At 39.1% G+C, this 19,708-nt stretch overlaps 1 protein-coding gene across 2 annotated transcripts; it reads left to right on the top strand.

The window, feature by feature from the left end:
• The first annotated feature begins 1,481 nt into the window (after positions 1–1,481).
• Positions 1,482–15,251, top strand: naga (N-acetylgalactosaminidase, alpha). 2 transcript variants are annotated; one of them, XM_036577161.1, is made up of 9 exons: positions 1,482–1,634; positions 2,866–3,022; positions 3,105–3,245; positions 4,986–5,197; positions 7,109–7,203; positions 10,884–11,045; positions 11,416–11,613; positions 11,726–11,866; positions 14,230–15,251. In XM_036577161.1, exons 2-9 carry the CDS (start codon positions 2,868–2,870, stop codon positions 14,440–14,442), a joined length of 1,317 nt encoding a protein of 438 aa, XP_036433054.1. In that variant the 5' UTR covers positions 1,482–1,634; positions 2,866–2,867; the 3' UTR covers positions 14,443–15,251. The 2 variants fall into 2 exon arrangements, with proteins under 2 accessions (XP_036433054.1, XP_036433055.1); XM_036577162.1 differs by having other exon boundaries at positions 1,494–1,634; positions 2,855–3,022; positions 14,230–14,442.
• Positions 15,252–19,708: the final 4,457 nt, after the last annotated feature.

Genomic DNA, 19,708 nt, shown 5'->3' with positions numbered 1-19,708 from the left:
AGATATTAATATGTGACAGCATACATTAGAACACAGAAGACATAGCCGAACTGTACCTGCGATGTCTTATGATGATGGCGGTAGCATGCATTGTTGAGGTTCCGGATTGTTTATGTGGTGAAACCTCACAATAATCTGTTTTTCGGAGTAAGTAAAGGTGCATTCCAATCACCCTCATAGTTCCCTGCATGTGGTTTGGAATCACTCTTAAAAGGTCTGAAAACCATGTGTAGTACACTTTAAAGGGAACTATGAGGGCGATTGGAATGCACCCTGTAATGAGAAGAATTACCAAATGAATGCACCTTGTAGATTAAATAACCAGAGAACTTGTAGAGAGGAGAATTATCACTCTGCAATGTCTTCCAGGTTTCTCAAATGCTAGAGGGCACTCCTGAGCGAATCCAAAATGAATGGGTTGATATGGAGCATTTGAGCAAAATCATAGTTTATAAATGCTTAAACATTATAAATGAAAAAGAATACAATCACTTCCTGAACACTGAATAGCATAAAACATTTTAACACTGCTGTTATAATTTTAAGAGCTCAAGTTACATCCTTCTACTTTCTAAAATTAAAGAAACGTTCTGGGCAAGTGAAACTATTTTAACTTTTCATTTTTAGCAGTTGAGCGCCATTTACTCTCATTCAGTGAGGACTCGCTCACGGGCACCCTCTGCTGTTTAGCAGTCCTGTTTTTGATATAACAGGGGAAATAGGCAAGTAGCCAGGATCCTCATAAACCGGCTCTGGAATTACCACTCTGTAATGTCTTCCAGGTTTCTCAAAGGCTAGAGGGTGTGCCCAAGTGATTCCATAATAAATAGGTTAAGATGGAGCATTTGAGCAAATTCATAGTTTATAAATGCTTAAACATTTTTAATATAAAGGAGTAAGAACAGCATAGAACACTAACATCGCGCCTCAAGTATATTCATGACGTCAGTGAGCGCGAAGAACCAATGAGCTGCTCCGCTCGCCAACCAATCAGCACTCAGTAGCAGTAATGCTAGCGTCCTGCTGCCAAAAACCCGTTTACTGTAGAAAAAAGGAAATATACAGGTATGTTTTATTTAAAGTTTTTAGTGAAATACCTCCGTCTACTTTCTAAATTGAAGGAAGGGTCTGGGCGAGTGATTAAGAACTATTTTAACTTTTCGTTTTTAGCCATTTAGCTTCGTTCACCCCCATTCATTGAGCACTCGCTCGCGGGCGCCATCTGGCGTTTCGCAGTCCTGTTTTTCATGTAACGAGAGAAACAGGAAGAGGTCCGGCTCCTCAAAAACCGCGTCTGGATCGGTTGGAAAAAGCACCTTACTTACAGTGGCACGCGCTGGAAGGCAAAAGCAAAGGGCCTAGAAAAATAGGTAGCTCTGCATAATTTGAGCACGCAAGTGTGGCGATTGAGAAACAGCCCTGCATCGAAGCCAAGGTGCGGTCAGCTGATCCAGAAAGAGCACATGACACACCAACGAGTGCACATGACCATTGTCATTTTAATAAACTCTTCCGCGACAGTCTTCGTTCACAACACACAGTGGACGAGAAGTTGATTGGAAGGTCTAAAGGTTCATTTATTTCTACAGTTTCCGGAGAAAAGAAAGTGGTGTATTATTTCTCCGTCGGATTCGGTAAGTAGTAGCTAAGAGTCCAAAGGAAGACTGTTGCCTTACTTAATCTCCGTTTCTAAACAGGAATGTTTTTGATATTGCTTTAACCGGGAGACCAGCAGTGTGGCTTCTGACGGTGAGAGTGACCGTTTTCACTGCACTGAAGGTCAGCCTCAGTGGTCTCATTCTAGCTGGGATTTCACGCGTGCACTGCATTCCACAAATGAAAGTAGTGCATTTCCTTTGACTTGTATGAACGGGATACAGTAAAGGACGGTAAAGGTGAGCTTCGTAAGACTGGTGCCATTGCCTAACTAAATATTGACAGAAAATTGTTGGCTAGGTGTAGCCAACCCTGCAGGTGTGTCTCTGGCTTTGCGGGATCTGACAAGTTCTAAACAAGCACACCTCATCATTACATTACGGCAGAGCCTCTGAATGTTGGTAAGCAGCTTTTAGATTATAGGTCCTGAAGCAGGACAGCACATAAAGCAACAGCCTTACCGTTACTATTATACGTAGCCACCACTTCCTAAAGGGCTATAGAGGTCCTTGACAGTGTTTTCTTCATGTAAACTGTGCAGATTAAATGAATATCATGGCAGGACAGAATAAATCCAGAGCTTTTCAGCATCTTCACAATGGCCAGTTACACACCTCTCAGCTCAAGTTCACTGCAGTGGATTTTGGGAAGAAGAAGTAGGTTAAGTAAGGAAATTTTTAGAACAAGTCGATCTCTGCTGTCAAAACAGTGTTTTTATCTTGAAACTCCCATTTGTTTAACTGTTTGCTTGAGAATTTGGCACACCTGGAGATGTCAAGTGAGCAGTCATAAGACTATATCAGGTGCTTTTCAGCTTCCTGTGTGCTTAGGTAGTGATAACTCAGCTCATTGCTTAGTTCATCAGTTTTGTACTTTTCCTAAAGAGCGTCATTAATGTTATAGTGCTAGATGCTATAGATGGTCACATGAGGCCACAGATAAGGACCTCTGAACAACCTGGAGAGATTTTCAATGGAAGAATAATCTCAGATCTTCTCTCATTCAACACTAAAAGAAAAATCACTGTTATAGTAATGCATTTTTTTTGAGTGAAGTGTTGTTATTTAAAATAGTAATTCTTCATGGATCTGTATCAATGGCAAAACTAAGGACCAGAATATTTGACATGAGACCATATTTTACTGATGTTTTGCTTTCACACATCCAGAGGTATCTTGCCTTTTATCTGATTATACAGCTTTCTCACAGGTATGCAGCGAGCAACAGTTGTATGTTTGCTGACCTTCTTAGCAGTCACACTAGCTCTGGACAATGGTTTAATGAGGACCCCGCCTATGGGCTGGTTGGCATGGGAACGATTCCGCTGTGACATTGACTGTGAGAATGACCCCCAAAACTGTATTAGGTAGGTACAGGTTCATAAGTGAAATATAAAATGCAGCTAGTGAATTTTACTTGTCTCCATCTGACTTTTTTCCTCTGTGCAGTGAGGTTCTTTTCAGGGACATGGCAGATAGACTGGCTGAGGACGGTTGGAGGGAGTTGGGTTATGTCTATGTCAATATTGACGACTGCTGGTCTTCGAAAGAGAGAGATGCACAGGGACGACTCCAGGCAGATCCTAAGAGGTGCTGTATAACATAGTCACACTTTGGCATGGGATTGTCACAGTTAACGCTCAGACTTTGACTTCAGCTTCAGCCTTATGACTTCAGCCTTACAACTCAAGATCCAAAGTGGGAGAAACTTGGGGAGAAGTCTGGCTGCAGACTGGACTCTCGACAGTCTGTTACTGTTAATGTAAATGGTATTGTTTCTTGGTGTAGGCATACCAGGACTGCATCGAATATATATTTGATATAGACTTCTTACAGCAACTTTGTCTATAACTGTGGTTAACAAAAGCATGATAATTTGAGTTTGCCTCCATAAGCGAAGTTCAAATGAGCATCCATGAGCCTCTGCTTAGCATTTAAACTAATTTACTGTTTTCCTCATGGAGGTTACCAAAAAAACAACAAAAAACTAAGCTTAGGTTGGGTGGGGGAACAGAAGGCTTGAAATATGTTTCCAAAAATTATCAAAATTATTGTCTTCAGTGAAAAGTTGTTTTGTTGTTAAATTTTTGTGTGTTTGTGTTCATTTGTAGTTCTGAACTCTATTTTGTGTTTACAATTGTGTCTGTCGTAGTTATCTGTGTACCATGAGTTTTTGTACCAAGGGTAGTAAATATAAATAACTTAATTATTAATTATTAATTTAATATACTACCATATACTATTAACAAGTGTTGGCATTACATTTGCTAAACTATGCATTATGGCTTGTTTAGGGCTTGAGACTCTCTGAGTCTTGCCTGTATTGGCTCAGGACTTGATTGTCAAGACTTGAGGCTTACTTGTTACTTGCAACTCAGTTGACTTGTTCCCACATTTAGTGATGTCCCTGTCTGATCCAGGCATGTTTTAATTGATCTAGTATTTGCTATTATGCACAGCCTGCAGCAGTGTGCCGTTTTTTCAGAAGTTAACAAAAAGAGCTAATATATGCATTGTGGAACTGCTTTATAGTGGGAAATGAAAACTTGTAATATCTGCAGCACCAGTGATTTGACTGTGTAGGCCTATGCCTGGTGATGGATAACAGAGTTACCACCGAAACAAGACACTAGTATTCCCATGCATGTTTACCACTGAGCTTTTCATATACTGGGTGATATTCTACTTCAACAACATTGCACACTGTATTTATTGTACCTATTAAAAAAATATGCCATAGAACAAAACGTATCAGTCCAGTATGTCACATTATGTACATAGAAAATTTTTGTGTAGCATTAAATAGCAACCTAGCAAATATTTGTAACAGTTTTACAAAGCGCAAAAAAAAGACATTCAGTTTTGTAAGTTGCTATGGGCATTTCATAATTTTATAGGGAAATAGTGATAAATGAAGTTATTTTATAGGAAATAATAAATTTGCAATTTTTTATATTAGCATAAAGGTTAATTTATATTAGCTTAAAGAATAAAAAATATTTTTTAAGAAACAACAGGAAAATGCATGTTGGATATGCAGGATAATGTATAATTTAGTCATAATTGATTGCTTCTCATATCGTCATCACTATTTCCAACAACTTTATTGCAAATTGCATTTTATGTACATATTGTGCAGCTCTATATCATTACATTTGTTTGAGTGGCATTAATGTAAGCATAAAATAAAAGTTAGTGTAGATTTAATGATAGAATTTGTCTGGCGTAAGTACGGTTTAAAGTGCATGTGTCACATGGAATGCATGCATTATTCAATGCCATGTGTGATACCTAACATACGTCATGTTCTTTCATGTGTGGCACAAGCAGGTTCCCAGGTGGCATTGCTAAACTGGCACGCTATGTTCATGATCGTGGGCTGAAGTTGGGTATCTATGGTGATTTGGGGACTTACACTTGTGGAGGTTACCCTGGCACCACCCTGGATAAAATTGAAATAGATGCTCAGACCTTCGCTGAATGGGGCATAGACATGCTCAAACTGGATGGCTGCTACTCCAACTCCACTGAACAGGAACAAGGTGAGAGACTGTCATGAGAGGAGAGATTAAGAGATAAGTATAAATTATTAAAAATAAAAAGGCATTTGAGATTTAATTGCAATTAGGGATGCTTTGATACCAGTACTGGTATCAGGTTTTGGGCTGATACAGCACTTATTTACATGTACTCATACTCAGAAAAACTCACTGGTACCAGCATCCAATACGTGCTGATACCATGTGTTGTAAGCCAAGTGTACACTGCAGTGCAAATGAACAAACAACTCAAGCTGACAGAGAAATGTTACTGATTCCGTGCTGGTTGGACACAAAGTCGTAGATCACTTTTTCTGCCTTGACAAAAAGTGATATTTAGCCCATTTTTAAACACACACAAACACAATCACAACTACTTCTCCAGTACAGTATAGAAATCATAGGCTTTGTCTGCACACACTGGACTATTCAAACTTACAGTGTGACTCACCAAAGAACAAGATTTCTAAAATTACATTGCATATGTCAGGCTTTAGAGGACATTCAGCTAATATTCTAATATTGTATCAGTGAGCACAAGAAATATATACTCAAACTTGCTCAAAAAATGGTTTCAATGCATCCCTAATTACAATGTTTCAGTACAAACTATGTGCTGGACTCTTGGCTATAAATGTAGCTTGAAGTAGTTTGATTAGAGAAACTTAGGCACAAATAACTTTTACAAAGGTAAAGCACTAGATTGAATATTCATCCTGAGTGATCCATTTGTAATCCTAAGCTGAGTGCAAACGATAAGACTTTTAAATTCAAAACAGATTAAAACAACAGAGGGTATATTAGAGTAACCTCTCCATCACAACTGTATTTATTCTACCTGATCACATCCCACTTTCCCGCTTTCATCAATTGTAGAAAAAGGTCATGTGTTGCAGTTTAAAATAATTACATAAGTGTTAAAAAAGTCATTTTTTGATGATTTAAAAAAATTAAATATCTTTATGTTTGATCAAATTTCCCTTTAAAATCCAAATCAGATATTAACTTCTGGCTACTTTGTAGCTTAGAATTTGTAATTTATCCTGCATTATATAATGGTATGAGTTGTAGGATATCATCATCTGCTGCCACCTTGACCCTGATACATGAATTTTTAATTAATGGTTTAAATGGTGAATTATGAATGCTTCATAATTTTGACATAGTAGCTGCTTGGTGAACACCCTCCTCCAATGCCACCCTTCCTCATCTCTGAATGGTCTGGTTTTGCCATGGCAGATATCTGGCAACCCTGTATATCGCCCAATAATGTGTGTCCAGTAATAACATTATTAAATTCAGTGATTGAGAAAAAAAAATTTAATAAAAATGTCTAAATGAGTCGTAATGATGCATGCAGAGATGTTAAATCTACACAGTTCTATACAAATTGCCATACAACTACAAGTTTAAACTAAACAGAACAAACTAAAGCCAAAAAGAATTAAAGCTGTTTACAAACTATTCTGCTCCATATGCTTCTCCCCCCTACTCTACATGTAGTGATCAGTATACTATCTAGAGCAAGTTGAATGAGAAAGTATTACATTTTCAACTTAAGAGGTATGAATTATACCTCAAAGACTTTTAAAGCGTAGAGATATTTGCCCCTCATTGATTGTAGAGCAGATCCAGGTTTAGTGTTAGTATAAATGATGTGTGTAGCTTAAGGATAGACAGGATTCTCCTGAAATAACCTGATGTTCAGAGGTATTTCCATGAGGTGGGCCACTATCCTTGTGGCATTCTGAGAAGGGATCATGTAAGTGGTTAAAAATAATACAGTTTTTGCAAATACGTTTTCCCTATAGCAAGAAAGTTGTGCATATGACCGAATTATGCAAGTGAAGTGTCAACCTAGAAAAACACTCTTGTTTGAGTTTAGTTTCTGAAAGACCACTTCGTCTTTTTAAGGCTACCCACTCATGACGAAGGCACTCAATGCCACCGGCCGCCCAATTGGCTATTCATGCAGTTGGCCTGCATACCAGGGTGGGCTTCCTCCCAAAGTAAGTAAAATGTTAATATAAACTATATACAACCCCATTTCCAAAAAAGTTGGGATGCTGTGCAGAATGTGAATAGAAATAGAATGCAAATCATGACATAGAAATACGCAAATCATATAAACCCTGTATTTAATAGGAAATAGTACAAAGGCAACATATCTAATACTGAAACTGAGAAATTGTTTTTTGAAAAATATCTGCCCATTTTGAAGTTGATGCCAGCAAGACAGGCCCTGTCCCAACTTTTCTGAAATTTTTACCACTGTGTTGCATCACCTCTTCTTTTAGCAACACTCTGTAAGTGTTTGGAAACTGAGGAAAGCAATTGCTGTAGTTTTGAAAGTGAAATGTTTTCCTGTTCTTACTTGATACAGGATTTCAGCTGCTCAACAGTTTGGGGTCTCCTTTGTTGTATTTTTTCTTTTTATAATACACCAAATGTTTTCAGTGGTGACAAGTCTGGACTGCAGGCAGGTCAGTTTAGCAACCAGACAAGAGCCATATACATAATAATAATTATATATATAATTAGTTCAGCATTGTTACGTGCCCCTGTGATGTTACCTAGGGGTAAAGGGGAAGTAACATGGAGTATGTGATGAGGGGTCGAAGGGAGAGGCACGGAAAACGGGAGTATCACGTTTAGACAAAGCTTTACTGTTCAAATGTGTACACGTACACCTTTTAAAGTGAAGTAGTGACATGGAACAAAGACATAAGACAGCTGACAATAAGACATCCAACTAGACAAAATCAACAAGATGAATTGATAACCAGCTAACAGGACTAATCTAGGAAGCTTAATGTGATCGAAGAGTTAAATTGACTTTCAGTACTGACAAGGCTGAGAGTAATTATATTGTATGCGAAGCTAGCTGTAATGGTGGACTATGGATGGTGCCAAAGCAATGAAAATAATAATAAACCTCTAACCTGCCTAACAGGAGCTCACCTGCACAAAATACAGCGGGTGGCACTCGCCCCTTGCCTAGTGTGTCTATACAAAGTGTGTCACTACTCTGTGTGTCAGATGTAAAGGCGCGCCCAGACTGCCTGTCCACTCATTGCGCTAGAAAGAAAGATACAGAGTGAGCGAGAGAGAGAGAGGAAGAGACACAGTGAGGCCAAGGCAGAACTAAAACTAACGGGCTACAATTTTAATAACAGCAAAAGTCAAACTACCAGCAAACTAAAGGCCTTACAGACACACAGTGCTCTCTTCCCCTCTTATTGGGTCACTCTGCGCATGTCGGACAATCTGTCGGTTCTCCCTCTCTGTGGTTCGTGTAGGTCTCCCAAATCCTTCATGTCGCTGGTGCATGCCTTTTTCTATTCACTGCCGCCAACAGCGTGCTATGGTAATATACGCACGACCGGAATGGCGCGCAATACGTCAATAATCCCTCTTCCCGGAGCCCTACGATACATTTAATGTCCAGTATGTTTCAGTATGTGTTAATGTCCTAGTATAGACTAAACAATATAAACGAGAGCGCAGATTCACTTCGCTCCGCTTTAAGCTTTAGCTACAGCCGCTTTCCTCCCATCTCCGCCAGAAATCTTTTCTTCAAAACTAGAAGAGTTTCTTGTAAAATGTCTCAGCGTCCGGCTGTTTTACGAGGCTGAAGTCGCTTCTCATTCGCCAGCTTCACGTTCTAATTGTCCCGTTCCACCTTAAATTCTGCCTTAGGCGCCGAATGTAACTGCAGCACCATTTAAGGTGGAACTGGAAAATTCGAAAGAGAAGCGAGTTCATTTTCGCAACTTTTTAGAGAAAGACAGTCTCTCAGCAGATTTAACCAACCGCGCTGCTTATAAATACGAATAAGTCCTCCAAATGTTCGTCTGAATCTCTGTTTTTTCGGTCGCTGCTAGCGAGGCCAGACCTCGGTGCTATGTGACCTGCTGTCCGCTGTCTGTTCTCGGTCGTTGAGAACCAGGGCTTTCGCGCTATGCTGCACACTTTGGAGCCGAGATTCAGCGTCCAGTCTTGAAAATACCATTCGTACCAATACCAATACGTAATGCATTTACATTATGGATCATTACAAATACTTTGCTTTAAAACTACCAAGTCCTCAGACAGTAGGAAGATAGAAATCCTGTATAGAGAAAAAAGATGCGTCGATAATCGTTTTATAATCGCATCGCAGCCCTCTGAATCGTAATCGTAATCGAATCGAATTGTGAGGTGCCTAAAGATTCCCACCCCTTATAAAATATATATTACTGTTTCTGGCCAGACACATCTGGTTTAGTTTAGAAGTAAGTTACCAGGTTGAGTAGTCAAGTCAAGTTTATTTAAATAGTGCTTTTCACAAGAAGCATGGTCACAAAGCAACTTTTCAGTCTGGGTCCAAGCCCCAGATGAGCAACCCAAGGTTGATCATGGCAAAAAGGATCTCCTTAAGGGCTCAGAGGAAGAAACCCTGAGAGGAACCAAGACTCAAAAAGGGAACCCATCTTCCTCTGGTCAACACCGGATAGCAAACCAATAACACCACAAGGGTGATATAAAACCGCAGGCAGGTGAAATAATGCCTATGGTTAAATAGTTTGAGTCTGTTCAGGCACTAGTATCATCAGGAGAGTGAGTGGGATGTGTTATGACCCGGTCTAGATCCAGATCAGACCAGACACCAGACACCATTTAAATTAGCAAACTGCAGGTTTATTGGTAAAATTATGCAAGTTTGCAAGTGGCTAAAATGAATCGAAGTGATGGCTTCAGGGACGAGCATATGCCAAAATGACAAACTACTAATGATGACAAAAAACTAACTAAACCTGAAAACAAGAAAAAAAAAACAAAATACAAACAGCTTCCCTATCTCCCTGCTTTAAAACTAGAAACGCTAACCAAAACAAAATGGCACTTGTCCCCTACTTTCCAAGTGTTCTCAAGAGTTTCACATAATCTAACAAAGCTTTCACAAACTTTTCATGCCTAGTGAAGTGAAGAGTGCTGGGCTGGTATGGACAGGTGTTCTTCCAGGTCAGGTCAGAGGGGAGAAAGTCCTGAACGTCTCTTGAGATGGAAGCTTCGGTGACCTTTTCAACAGCCAGGCGCCCCTGAGTGGCCAATCATGTACCTGCACATAATAAACCAATGGAAAAAACACACAAATTGGCCACAAACAGATACAAAGAAAGGCTATTACGACCAGGGGTCATAACACCCCCATCCTTAAAAATAAACATCTCATGTTTAAAGCAAAACACTAAGAAAACTGGCAGTAAACAACCAAAACAAATACTCACCAGACAAAATCAAGAAATGGACGAGCTATTACAGCCTAACTAAAAGGGAGAGCCAGAAGGTACAAAAGACATTTGGGGTTCCTTGGGATATCGGCACCTCTCCGCTCCACCATCATCAAACTTGAGTGAGTGCATGAGAGCAGCGGGATGACAGCACCAACAGTTTCAGTTTACCGTAACACTCAATGTCAATGAACCCCCAGATCTCCTCCACTTACCTAACAGGAAAAACTAATTACCAAAGGCTTGACAAAACAAGAAGGCATTTTGAGCAGAAAAATCACCGAACTGTGCTGGACACTGACCAGGACCACAGTTCGATACACCTTTAAAGTCTCATTTGTAGTGCACTTCCAATCTAGACTCATTTTCAAATGCAATATCTTACATGTATATTATGTCCTCACCCCCTTGGCTAGGTCAACTACACCCTGCTTGGAGAGATCTGCAATCTTTGGCGTAATTATGGTGATATTCAGGACTCATGGGACAGTGTCTTGGACATTGTGGACTGGTTTACTGAACATCAGGACATCCTGCAGCCTGCTGCTGGACCAGGACACTGGAATGACCCTGACATGGTGAGGAGTATTCTTGTTTAGCCCAGCATACAAACATAAGGTTCATAATCAAATTAGTAATGCAACTTAGCAAGTTTTGCATTAGTAGCAAACATTGTAGATCTAAAGGGTTTACTGAAAGGATCACAGCATTCTCTGGTGAGCAATGCCTGGTCTTTGATTTGAGATCCCTGCACAGCTGCAACTCTTCTGATGAACACAATAATGACCTGCTAATTCTTATTCTTTAATTTAGTTATTTATTTATGTATCTATTTGGTCAGTTAGTTAGTTAGTTAGTTAGATAGATAGTCAGTCAGTGAATCAACAGAATCAGGCAGCTGACAGAAATGCATGGTTACCATAATAAATACCACAACTTTGTTCCCAGCTGATCATTGGAGATTATGGCCTCAGCGTGGACCAGTCACGTTCTCAGATGGCACTGTGGGCAATAATGGCTGCTCCTCTACTCATGTCTAATGATTTGCGGACTCTAAACAGTGGTGCACGTGCTATACTGCAAAATAAAGTTGCAATAGCCATCAACCAGGATCCCTTGGGCATACAAGGCAGACGCCTGATAAAGGTATGAGCTGTGGAATAAAAAGGAAATCAAAGAAGACTCTGATATGTCACTTTTTTAAACTTTGTCACTTGTTCTCTCAAAGACCCCCTTTCTCTCCCTCATTCTCTCCCAGGAAAAGAATGGTATAGATGTGTTCTGGCGTCCTCTGTCTGGCGCTTCGAGCGCTTTGGTCTTTTTCAGCAGAAGAACTGATATGCCATATCGCTATCAGACATCTCTGAAGGCTCTCAACTACACAGCAGGCACCTATAAGGTCTGTGGTAGTGGGTGCACATGTGTTTGTCACTTGCATCAGATGTCTCTGCAACCAGCCATTAACACAACCACTCGTGTGGTGTGCCATTTCCCCCCTCCTGTACAGTCTTAAAGGGAAATTCCACATTTTTTCTTTTCTAAATTTCTCTCAATCATTAAGATGTCAAACCACTCTGAATTACTTTGTTTACATGAAATGCCCCATTCTAGACAAATTTACCAGGTCAGTGTCGTTCACAGTGGTGTTGACAGGATCAGTCAAGACAAGAAATTTTTAGAAATTCGTATTATAGAAGCAGCTAAAGTTAGTTAGCCAGACAGCTAACGTTAGCTACCGTTACTGATGTAAAATAGGCCAAATAAAACTAAAGCGAGATAAACTTGAAGACTATTGTGACAGCGTTTCATGCTGTTTATCAGTGCGATGTGCTCTCCAGTTTGTTCCCCAAGCGCTTAAGCCAGTCATACTAGCGTTACTTCACATGTTCAACTATGTCTCCTCAGTATTCACCACCATCACTGTAATATTTATCTGATAAGTTTTTAACAACATTAACATACAAAGGTAATAAGAGGGGGAAAAAATCTCAGGAGTCAAAGCACTGTTTTCAGTGTAGATAAATGTAATGTCTATGCTAGTTGTAGTGGACTATGCTGCTTGTCACTGAATAAAACGATCAAAATGGCTGGTTAAAACAGACATTAAGACACCCCTGGGGTTGTCTTAAAGTTAGGGCAGAATTTAGGAATTTTTGTCCAGTTAGGATGTTTCTGTAATACTGGGGCTGTATTACAGAAACTTCTGAAGTCTGAAATGTTATCTTATCTGTTCAGTCACCACGACAGCTTAAGTTAGCACTGTATTTTGGACAGAAGCTATTACAGAACAACAGTTCTTAAGTTAATAATCTCATCCTAACTCCAGATAAGAAAACAGTATTACAGAAACTGGCTGTTTCTATCATTTTATGCAGTGACGGGCAGCATAGTTCACTAGTATAATGACGTTACATTTATCTACATCGAAAGCAGTGCTTTGACTTATAAGGTTTTTTTTTTTTCTAATAGCCTTTTAAAAATCCCAGATACTGCAGAAGCGATCTCCACCGTTCCCTCTTATTACCTTCATGTGTTAATGTTGATGAAAACTTGTCAGATAAAATATCATCGCGCTTTAGTTTTATTTAACCTTTTTTACATCAGTAACGGTAGTTAGAGTTAGGATAAGATTGGGAGCTTAAGAACTGTCGTTCTGCAATAGCTTCTGCCCTAAATTCAGTCCTAACTGAAGTTGACATGGTGACTAAGCAGATAAGATTTCAGACTTAAGAAGTAAACTACAAATACAAATAGCAATATAGCAGAATATTTTGCTGAGCTTTAAAACTGTAAATATTAAAATGCAATTGAAGTGCAAAACCTATGGCATGTTAGGTTAGTGGTAAGTCTGATAGTGACATCATTAGCATAAATGACTTTGTAGTCCCTTTATAGGAAACACTTGCAAAAACTTTTACTGTTTTACTGTCAATAATTTGGAACATTGACAATAGTGTTAATTACAACTGAACATGGGGGTGATGGAGGAAGAAGAAGAATAATACATTGAAGAAACCCAAAGATATCTTACAATAAAAAACATAAGGACATCAGACAGGGTATTCCTTCTTGAACGGATGTGTTTAAAGTGGGATTTAAACAGCACCATTGAGTCTAATTGATAAATATTATATTGTTCAACATGTAATGTGAATAACCTCAAATTTATTTTTAATGTTTTGAACACAATCTGTACACATACCATTTTCCTAATGCTACTAATGCTGATAGATTGCATAGGCCAGGGGTCGGCAACATACGGCTGTTTCACTGCCCTGTTGAGGCTCCACAGCAGAATTAAATTTTTAGATATAAATAAAATAAGCTCTTCTGATCATTCTAACACAGTCCTAACAATAAATGGTCTTAGGAAAAGTTTCCTGCCAGTGATATAAGAAAAGTAGCTATAACTGAGCAAAGCAGAGCAACGTTAGTCTGTGTTTTCTTTTTTTTTTTATGTTTTCATTTTAGCCTACACTAGGACATTAGCACATACTGAGACATATTTACAGACAAGATGGTAAAACTTTACTTAAATAAATTGACGTACAATGTTCCCAAGGCGGATTGATTTGAAAGAATGGCTCTTCTTAACATTTGGTTGCTGACCATAGGTACTTCTTAGCATTTTCTTATTCAATTCTTAGCATTGTCTTATTTGTTAGCATTTGTAGTCAAATTATTCCTTCAAATTGCATACTATAGAGTCTCTCTTTTTAAGCCCTCTCTTTCTCCCTCTGTCCTCCCACCTCTCCCTCTCAGGTGTATGATGTGTTCTTGGAGAAGCTGATGCCTGTATTGAAGGATGCCACAGAGTTTGTTGTTTCCATTAACCCCACTGGAGTAGTCATGTGGTATGTTTACCCATCCACCAAGTGGCAGGAGGAGGCAGAGTCTTTTCGCTTCAGTAACAAACTGACCGGCCCGAAGTTCTATCAAAGAGAACACAATGCTTATTCTCCTATTGTGCTATGAAACTGTTTTCTAAATAGCTGCACCATCCAAAAGCAGTACCACTCCCATCCCTTGTCCAGTCTTTCAGCAGAGTAGGTTTTAAGACTTAATATTTGAATGTAATGCTTTAGTTTGAATATGAAGGGGTAGTGATATAAATTGCTTCTAAGCACTTCATTTTTAATTCAACTTTTTTAACATTTACAAATTCAGAGGGCAATTGAGAGGAATCTCGTTTGGGGAAAAGCCTGCTTTGAATTATTGCAACCCTTTCCAAGTAGACACCACTGATTTATAACGCAGTTTAAAAGTGCATCAACAGCAGTGCCTTTGTAATATCTGTTTTACAAATAGGTTTTTCCTGTACATGCATGCTGATGATACAGTGTTTGAACAGTGCAGCTATTGGCATTACACTCTGCAGATTGCCTCTTTACCCAGTCATGACACTGCTGTCCACTTGGATGTCAGTGCACTGCAATTCACACTCAGGGAAAATCAGCCAATAAGACTTTTGTTTACAATCAACGCCTCAGAAGGGAAAGTCTAGCTTGAAATAGACTTGATTTATGATTTTATTTTTTAGCTTTTCTCTCTTAATCTTTGTTATTTTATAGGCCAGGGGTCGGCAACATATGGCTGTTTCACTGCCCTGTTGAGGCTCCACAATTAATTGCTCTGATGGAAATTGCAATACACTATTGAACTGTGTTCTGTAACTGTCATGGTGTGAATTGTGTGGTCCAAAAATGTACTGTACTGCTCATTGCATAAATCAGCTTCTTTACAGATGGTCATTTTAAAATGTGATTAAATGTCTGATCTTTTCATTTACTGTGGCATTTCCAACTTATTTAACCCCAGCTCATGTTAGTTTTGGTAAAGTTAAATGTAGCACTTTTTATACTTCGTTTTTGGAAGTTAACTCCCAGTACTTTATAGCTGCCGTGACGCTCCACAAGACTTTAAATTATGGTAAAATAGAGGAGTGGTGGGTACTTGCACTCCTACAATATTTTACAGTAATGTTATTTTGCAGTACTGTGCAAAAGTCAGAGACCACCCTTCATTTATTTCATTCCCATTAAGTACATTATTGATTTGATTGAATACAGTATAAAATGTTATAACATTTAGTGTGTCTACTCATTGCTTTTATTACAGCTTCCATTCTTTTCAGGAGACTTGCTTTCAGTTTTTCAAAGCAGTCTGCAAACATATTTTCCATACTTCCAACGCCTGTTAGGACTCCCCCTTTTCTCTATATCTTTTAATAATTTTTGAGCTCCAGTTTTGGTAACTTTGTTTCACTTATTTTTCACTTATTGTACCTCTTGTGAGTGGATTATTTAACATCTAATCTCCTCAGAAATATCTTCTGAAAAAAGAACTTCCACTTAATGTTTTGACTGGAAATTCCTAATAAATGAATGGTGGTCTCTGACCTTTACACAGCAGTGTATATGGAAGTAATGATAATAATAATAATAATAATAATAATAATAATAATGTTTAATAATAATAGTAGAATGTTCCTCAGTGTATTGCATAGTGCAGTTAAAGGTATTGATGGGCTATTTTGGCGTAAAGTAAGTACAAAGAACAAAGAAAATAGTGGTGTAAATATTCAGGCTAATGATTAAAATGCAGGAATTCTGCTATGGGACCACTGGATGGCGATGTTGACTAAAACTGTGCTGATGGTAGAAGAGTGTTAGAGATGATCTCAGTACTGGTGGAAATTTCCTTTTACACTGATTAGAGATATTTTCTCTGCTCTCTTTTGTTACTGTTGTGCTTTTGTTGTGAAATTGCCAGGGGGATCTGGTCATGGATCTGGATAAAGCAACAGCTTCTACTTTGATCTTTAGACTTGAGGAACTACACTTACTTGTGTCTGCACAGATAATAGACTCCTCATAGACCCCCCACACAGCCTTTCACCTTCATTCTGTCACCTTTTGTTTGCAAATGTACGCTTTGCATCAGCTCTTGTTCTGTATGTGTATATCTCTCTCTGATACAGAGAGTGGCTATTTCCGTCAACTTTTGGTTGCGTATGCTTAGCAAAGTCTCTGTCTTTCTCTGGTTTCTGTTTGTGTGTAGGAAGCTGTTTGCTGAATAGGTCTGTGGCAGGTGGTTATTTGTGTACAGCAGGTGGACCTTGGTTTACCACTCTGAGTTTTAGTTATGGTTGCAGCTTGTGTCAATCTCTGGTTCGTGACTTGCGTTTAATCAGTCCGAGGCACAAAATATCCAAAGACTGGACACAACATGAGCAGAAACAGAGAGAAGGGGTGTAGACTAAACCATGCATGTCATTAGTGGATTGATTTCCTAACCTGTTTTTGACCCGTTACTCTATTTTGCATCTTTCCATCCATTTTCATATTTTGCTTTGCATCTAGAAAAGGAAGCCAGACTATAGAGGAAGGTGAAAAGCTTGTTCTTTACCACTGGTTTTCGTCTGTTTATCTGTGGGAATTGGCCTTTTGGTGTGGCTGCCTGTCTTCACATGTCTCTGATATTTGATGAAGGCTGAAAATGACACATCTCTCATTGTCAAGGTCTCTGGAAAAAGAGGCCAGTGAGAGAGTGGAGTTGCGGGAGATTCAGGGAGAGAGAAGGGAGACAGACGGAGTGAATAAAGGAGGGGTAGAGAGAGTGTGAGGGAGGAGTGTGTTCATGCCAGGGCTCACGTAGGCCCACACAGCTGCAGAGCCACATTTGCTACTCCAATCACATTCACCCCCCCTTCACTCCCCAGTGAAGTCACGCTGGAGAGCACACCCCTTACACTAAAAGTGTGTGGGCGCGCACTCGTGTGTGTGTGCATGTATGCCCTTGTGTTTGTAGGTCAGGCTATCTAAATAACCCCCTTCTTTCAGAGCTCCATGTGCATTGGAGAGTGACACTGGAAATGACTTCTTACTCCTTGGCTGTAAGGTCCATGTGGCTAGTGGTAATCCCAAGGTTAAGATTAAGATTATGATTCAGCTGCCAGTTGCAGAGTCTGATACTGTTCACTGCATAACGTGGCCTAGACCCACCTGTCTTGTCATGCTTGATTGACATTCAAATTGACCAAACAGCTCGCTGTTTTGGTGTGGTGTGCAGGGGGAGTCAATTGTGAAAATCCACAGACATATCTTGCTCTGAAAGGCTTTTTTTGTCACAATGTCTAGTGCAGGTAGTTGTTCACTTTTGCTGACTAGAGATTAGCTGGATGAAAAATTTTGCCTCTTGTATGAATGGGTAAAGAAAGGGTAAAGAAAATTAGAATGGAACTGACGAAGATGACTGTTTACAGTGTTGCCTTGGTAATAGCCCCCATTGATAGTAGAAACTAATTGACTGCTGTAAATTGATATATTTAATGCAGAACCTAGCAAAACATTTAGTATTCCCAAACAAGAACATTACCTAACATGTTTAAATGTTAAATTATGTGATATCCTACATTAATACCACATTTACTGTACTTAACATAGATGTGATTATTCTGTAAATGCAGCTGTAGAGCTGCCCTGCCTACAGCACTCACTCAGTTCTATAGGCAGACATCATGTCTGTACAAAAAGGTTTCTATGGTACTGTGCACATTTTAGGACATGCACTCAGCACAGCATTAGGTTTCAGACATTTTGGGAAAAGATTTTGGAAAAAACCTGTGAGTAAAAATGTCTCAAGTCTCAAGCATCAGATGAAACGGCCTCAAGCCAAAGTGGCATCAGGCTAAACATAAGCAGCTACATACTGTAAAGTTCATGTGACACTCAGTTCTGTTCTTCTTACTAAATTAATGAGTTGTTTCATCAAATTAAAGATACAACACTACAACCACAACTAGAACTGGAGTGTTTATGTTGGCTTATTCGACAAAGACAAAGCTTTAACTTGCCCCTTTGCATTACTGGGTTTGCTCTTGCGTCTGCTTCAGTGCCAGTGACTTGATACTATTATTATTGTTATTATTATTATTATTATTATTATTATTATTATTAGTAGTAGTAGTAGTAGTAGTAGTAGTCCCAGGGTGCCAAAATCCAGTCTTGCTGATCTACCATCCTGGCCCTTATATTCTGAAGGTCCTGAAGGCCTTAATTAACTGGATCAGGGTCCATATTCATAAAACTTCTCAGCGAAGAAGTGTTAATCTAAGATCTGCTCTGATCAGTAAAGTCATGGTAAATGTACAGGAATCTGATTTTAGATCAGCACTGCTACTCAGAGAAGCCTGGTGAATGTAGCCCATTAGGGTTGAAACTAAACTCCCCAAAGTTTGCAATAAGCAGAAAGGGTTTTATGCCTTTTGGTGCTATATAGAACTATTTTGTAAAGATTTATCAAACAACCATATACAGCAGGCTCTCAATCATAGAAAAGAACTATGTATTCAATTGGTTATTATAACACCGTTCTATATATAACCGTTTTTTTTGTTTTTTGTCTAGCCGGATATGAGCACCCCTGTTCTTGGTTATCACTCCAAAGATTCTTTTTTGACACCTTCAGTTTTAAAGTCCCAATATAAATTGTTAATTTAACACATTTTCACATGACAGGTGGAGGTGGTGTTTATCACATGTCTCAGAATAAGAAGACTGGTCTAATATCAGGTCTCCTCAATTCATGCAGTTCACTGTATTGCAAAAGGAATGGACTGATCCCTGCATGGAATTCTTATTCTGAAATATTCTATAAATATCAGCCTATGAACACAAATCAAAGAGGTTTGGCATAAGTGCCCTCAACGCTTCTGAAATTTATGAGAACATGGTGTATCTGGGGTTGTTACGTATCTTTATAAGAAATCTAGGACTGTGTGGTGTATGCCACAGGCTTTGCTTTATGCTATTTCATATATTAACAGAAAAGAAAGCTGAGATTTTTACATTGTGCTTTCACTCTCTTGGAGAAATTATCTCCTGGAACTGGATCCAATGTCAATACAGGCACTGAAGAAAGGAAAATGCTTCCAAATTCAATTCACCTGAAATGCGAGTAAAGAGAGATGCTGGGCACAGATTAAGTCTAAAGCAAGCCTTTTAGTTGTAGGCATTTTAAACAGACACTTGCTACTAACAGTGTAATTTAGTCCAAGACTAGGCCTGATCTGCCTGGAACACTGGGCTGTAAATTACAGACTGTGTGCGCCATCAGGGCACTCAGCGTGCATATGCATAAATTTGTTCCTTGTTCACAGTAGCTACTATGCCACCATTCACTCTTATAAGATGCATCTGAAGTTCAAGGTTTTTAGTCTTAATGTGAGCAAAAAGTCCCC

This window comes from Colossoma macropomum, unplaced genomic scaffold (genome assembly GCF_904425465.1).
Source record: "Colossoma macropomum unplaced genomic scaffold, Colossoma_macropomum, whole genome shotgun sequence".
In the NCBI taxonomy this organism is placed as follows: Eukaryota; Metazoa; Chordata; class Actinopteri; order Characiformes; family Serrasalmidae; genus Colossoma; species Colossoma macropomum.
This window is presented reverse-complemented; position numbering and strand designations above follow the sequence as displayed.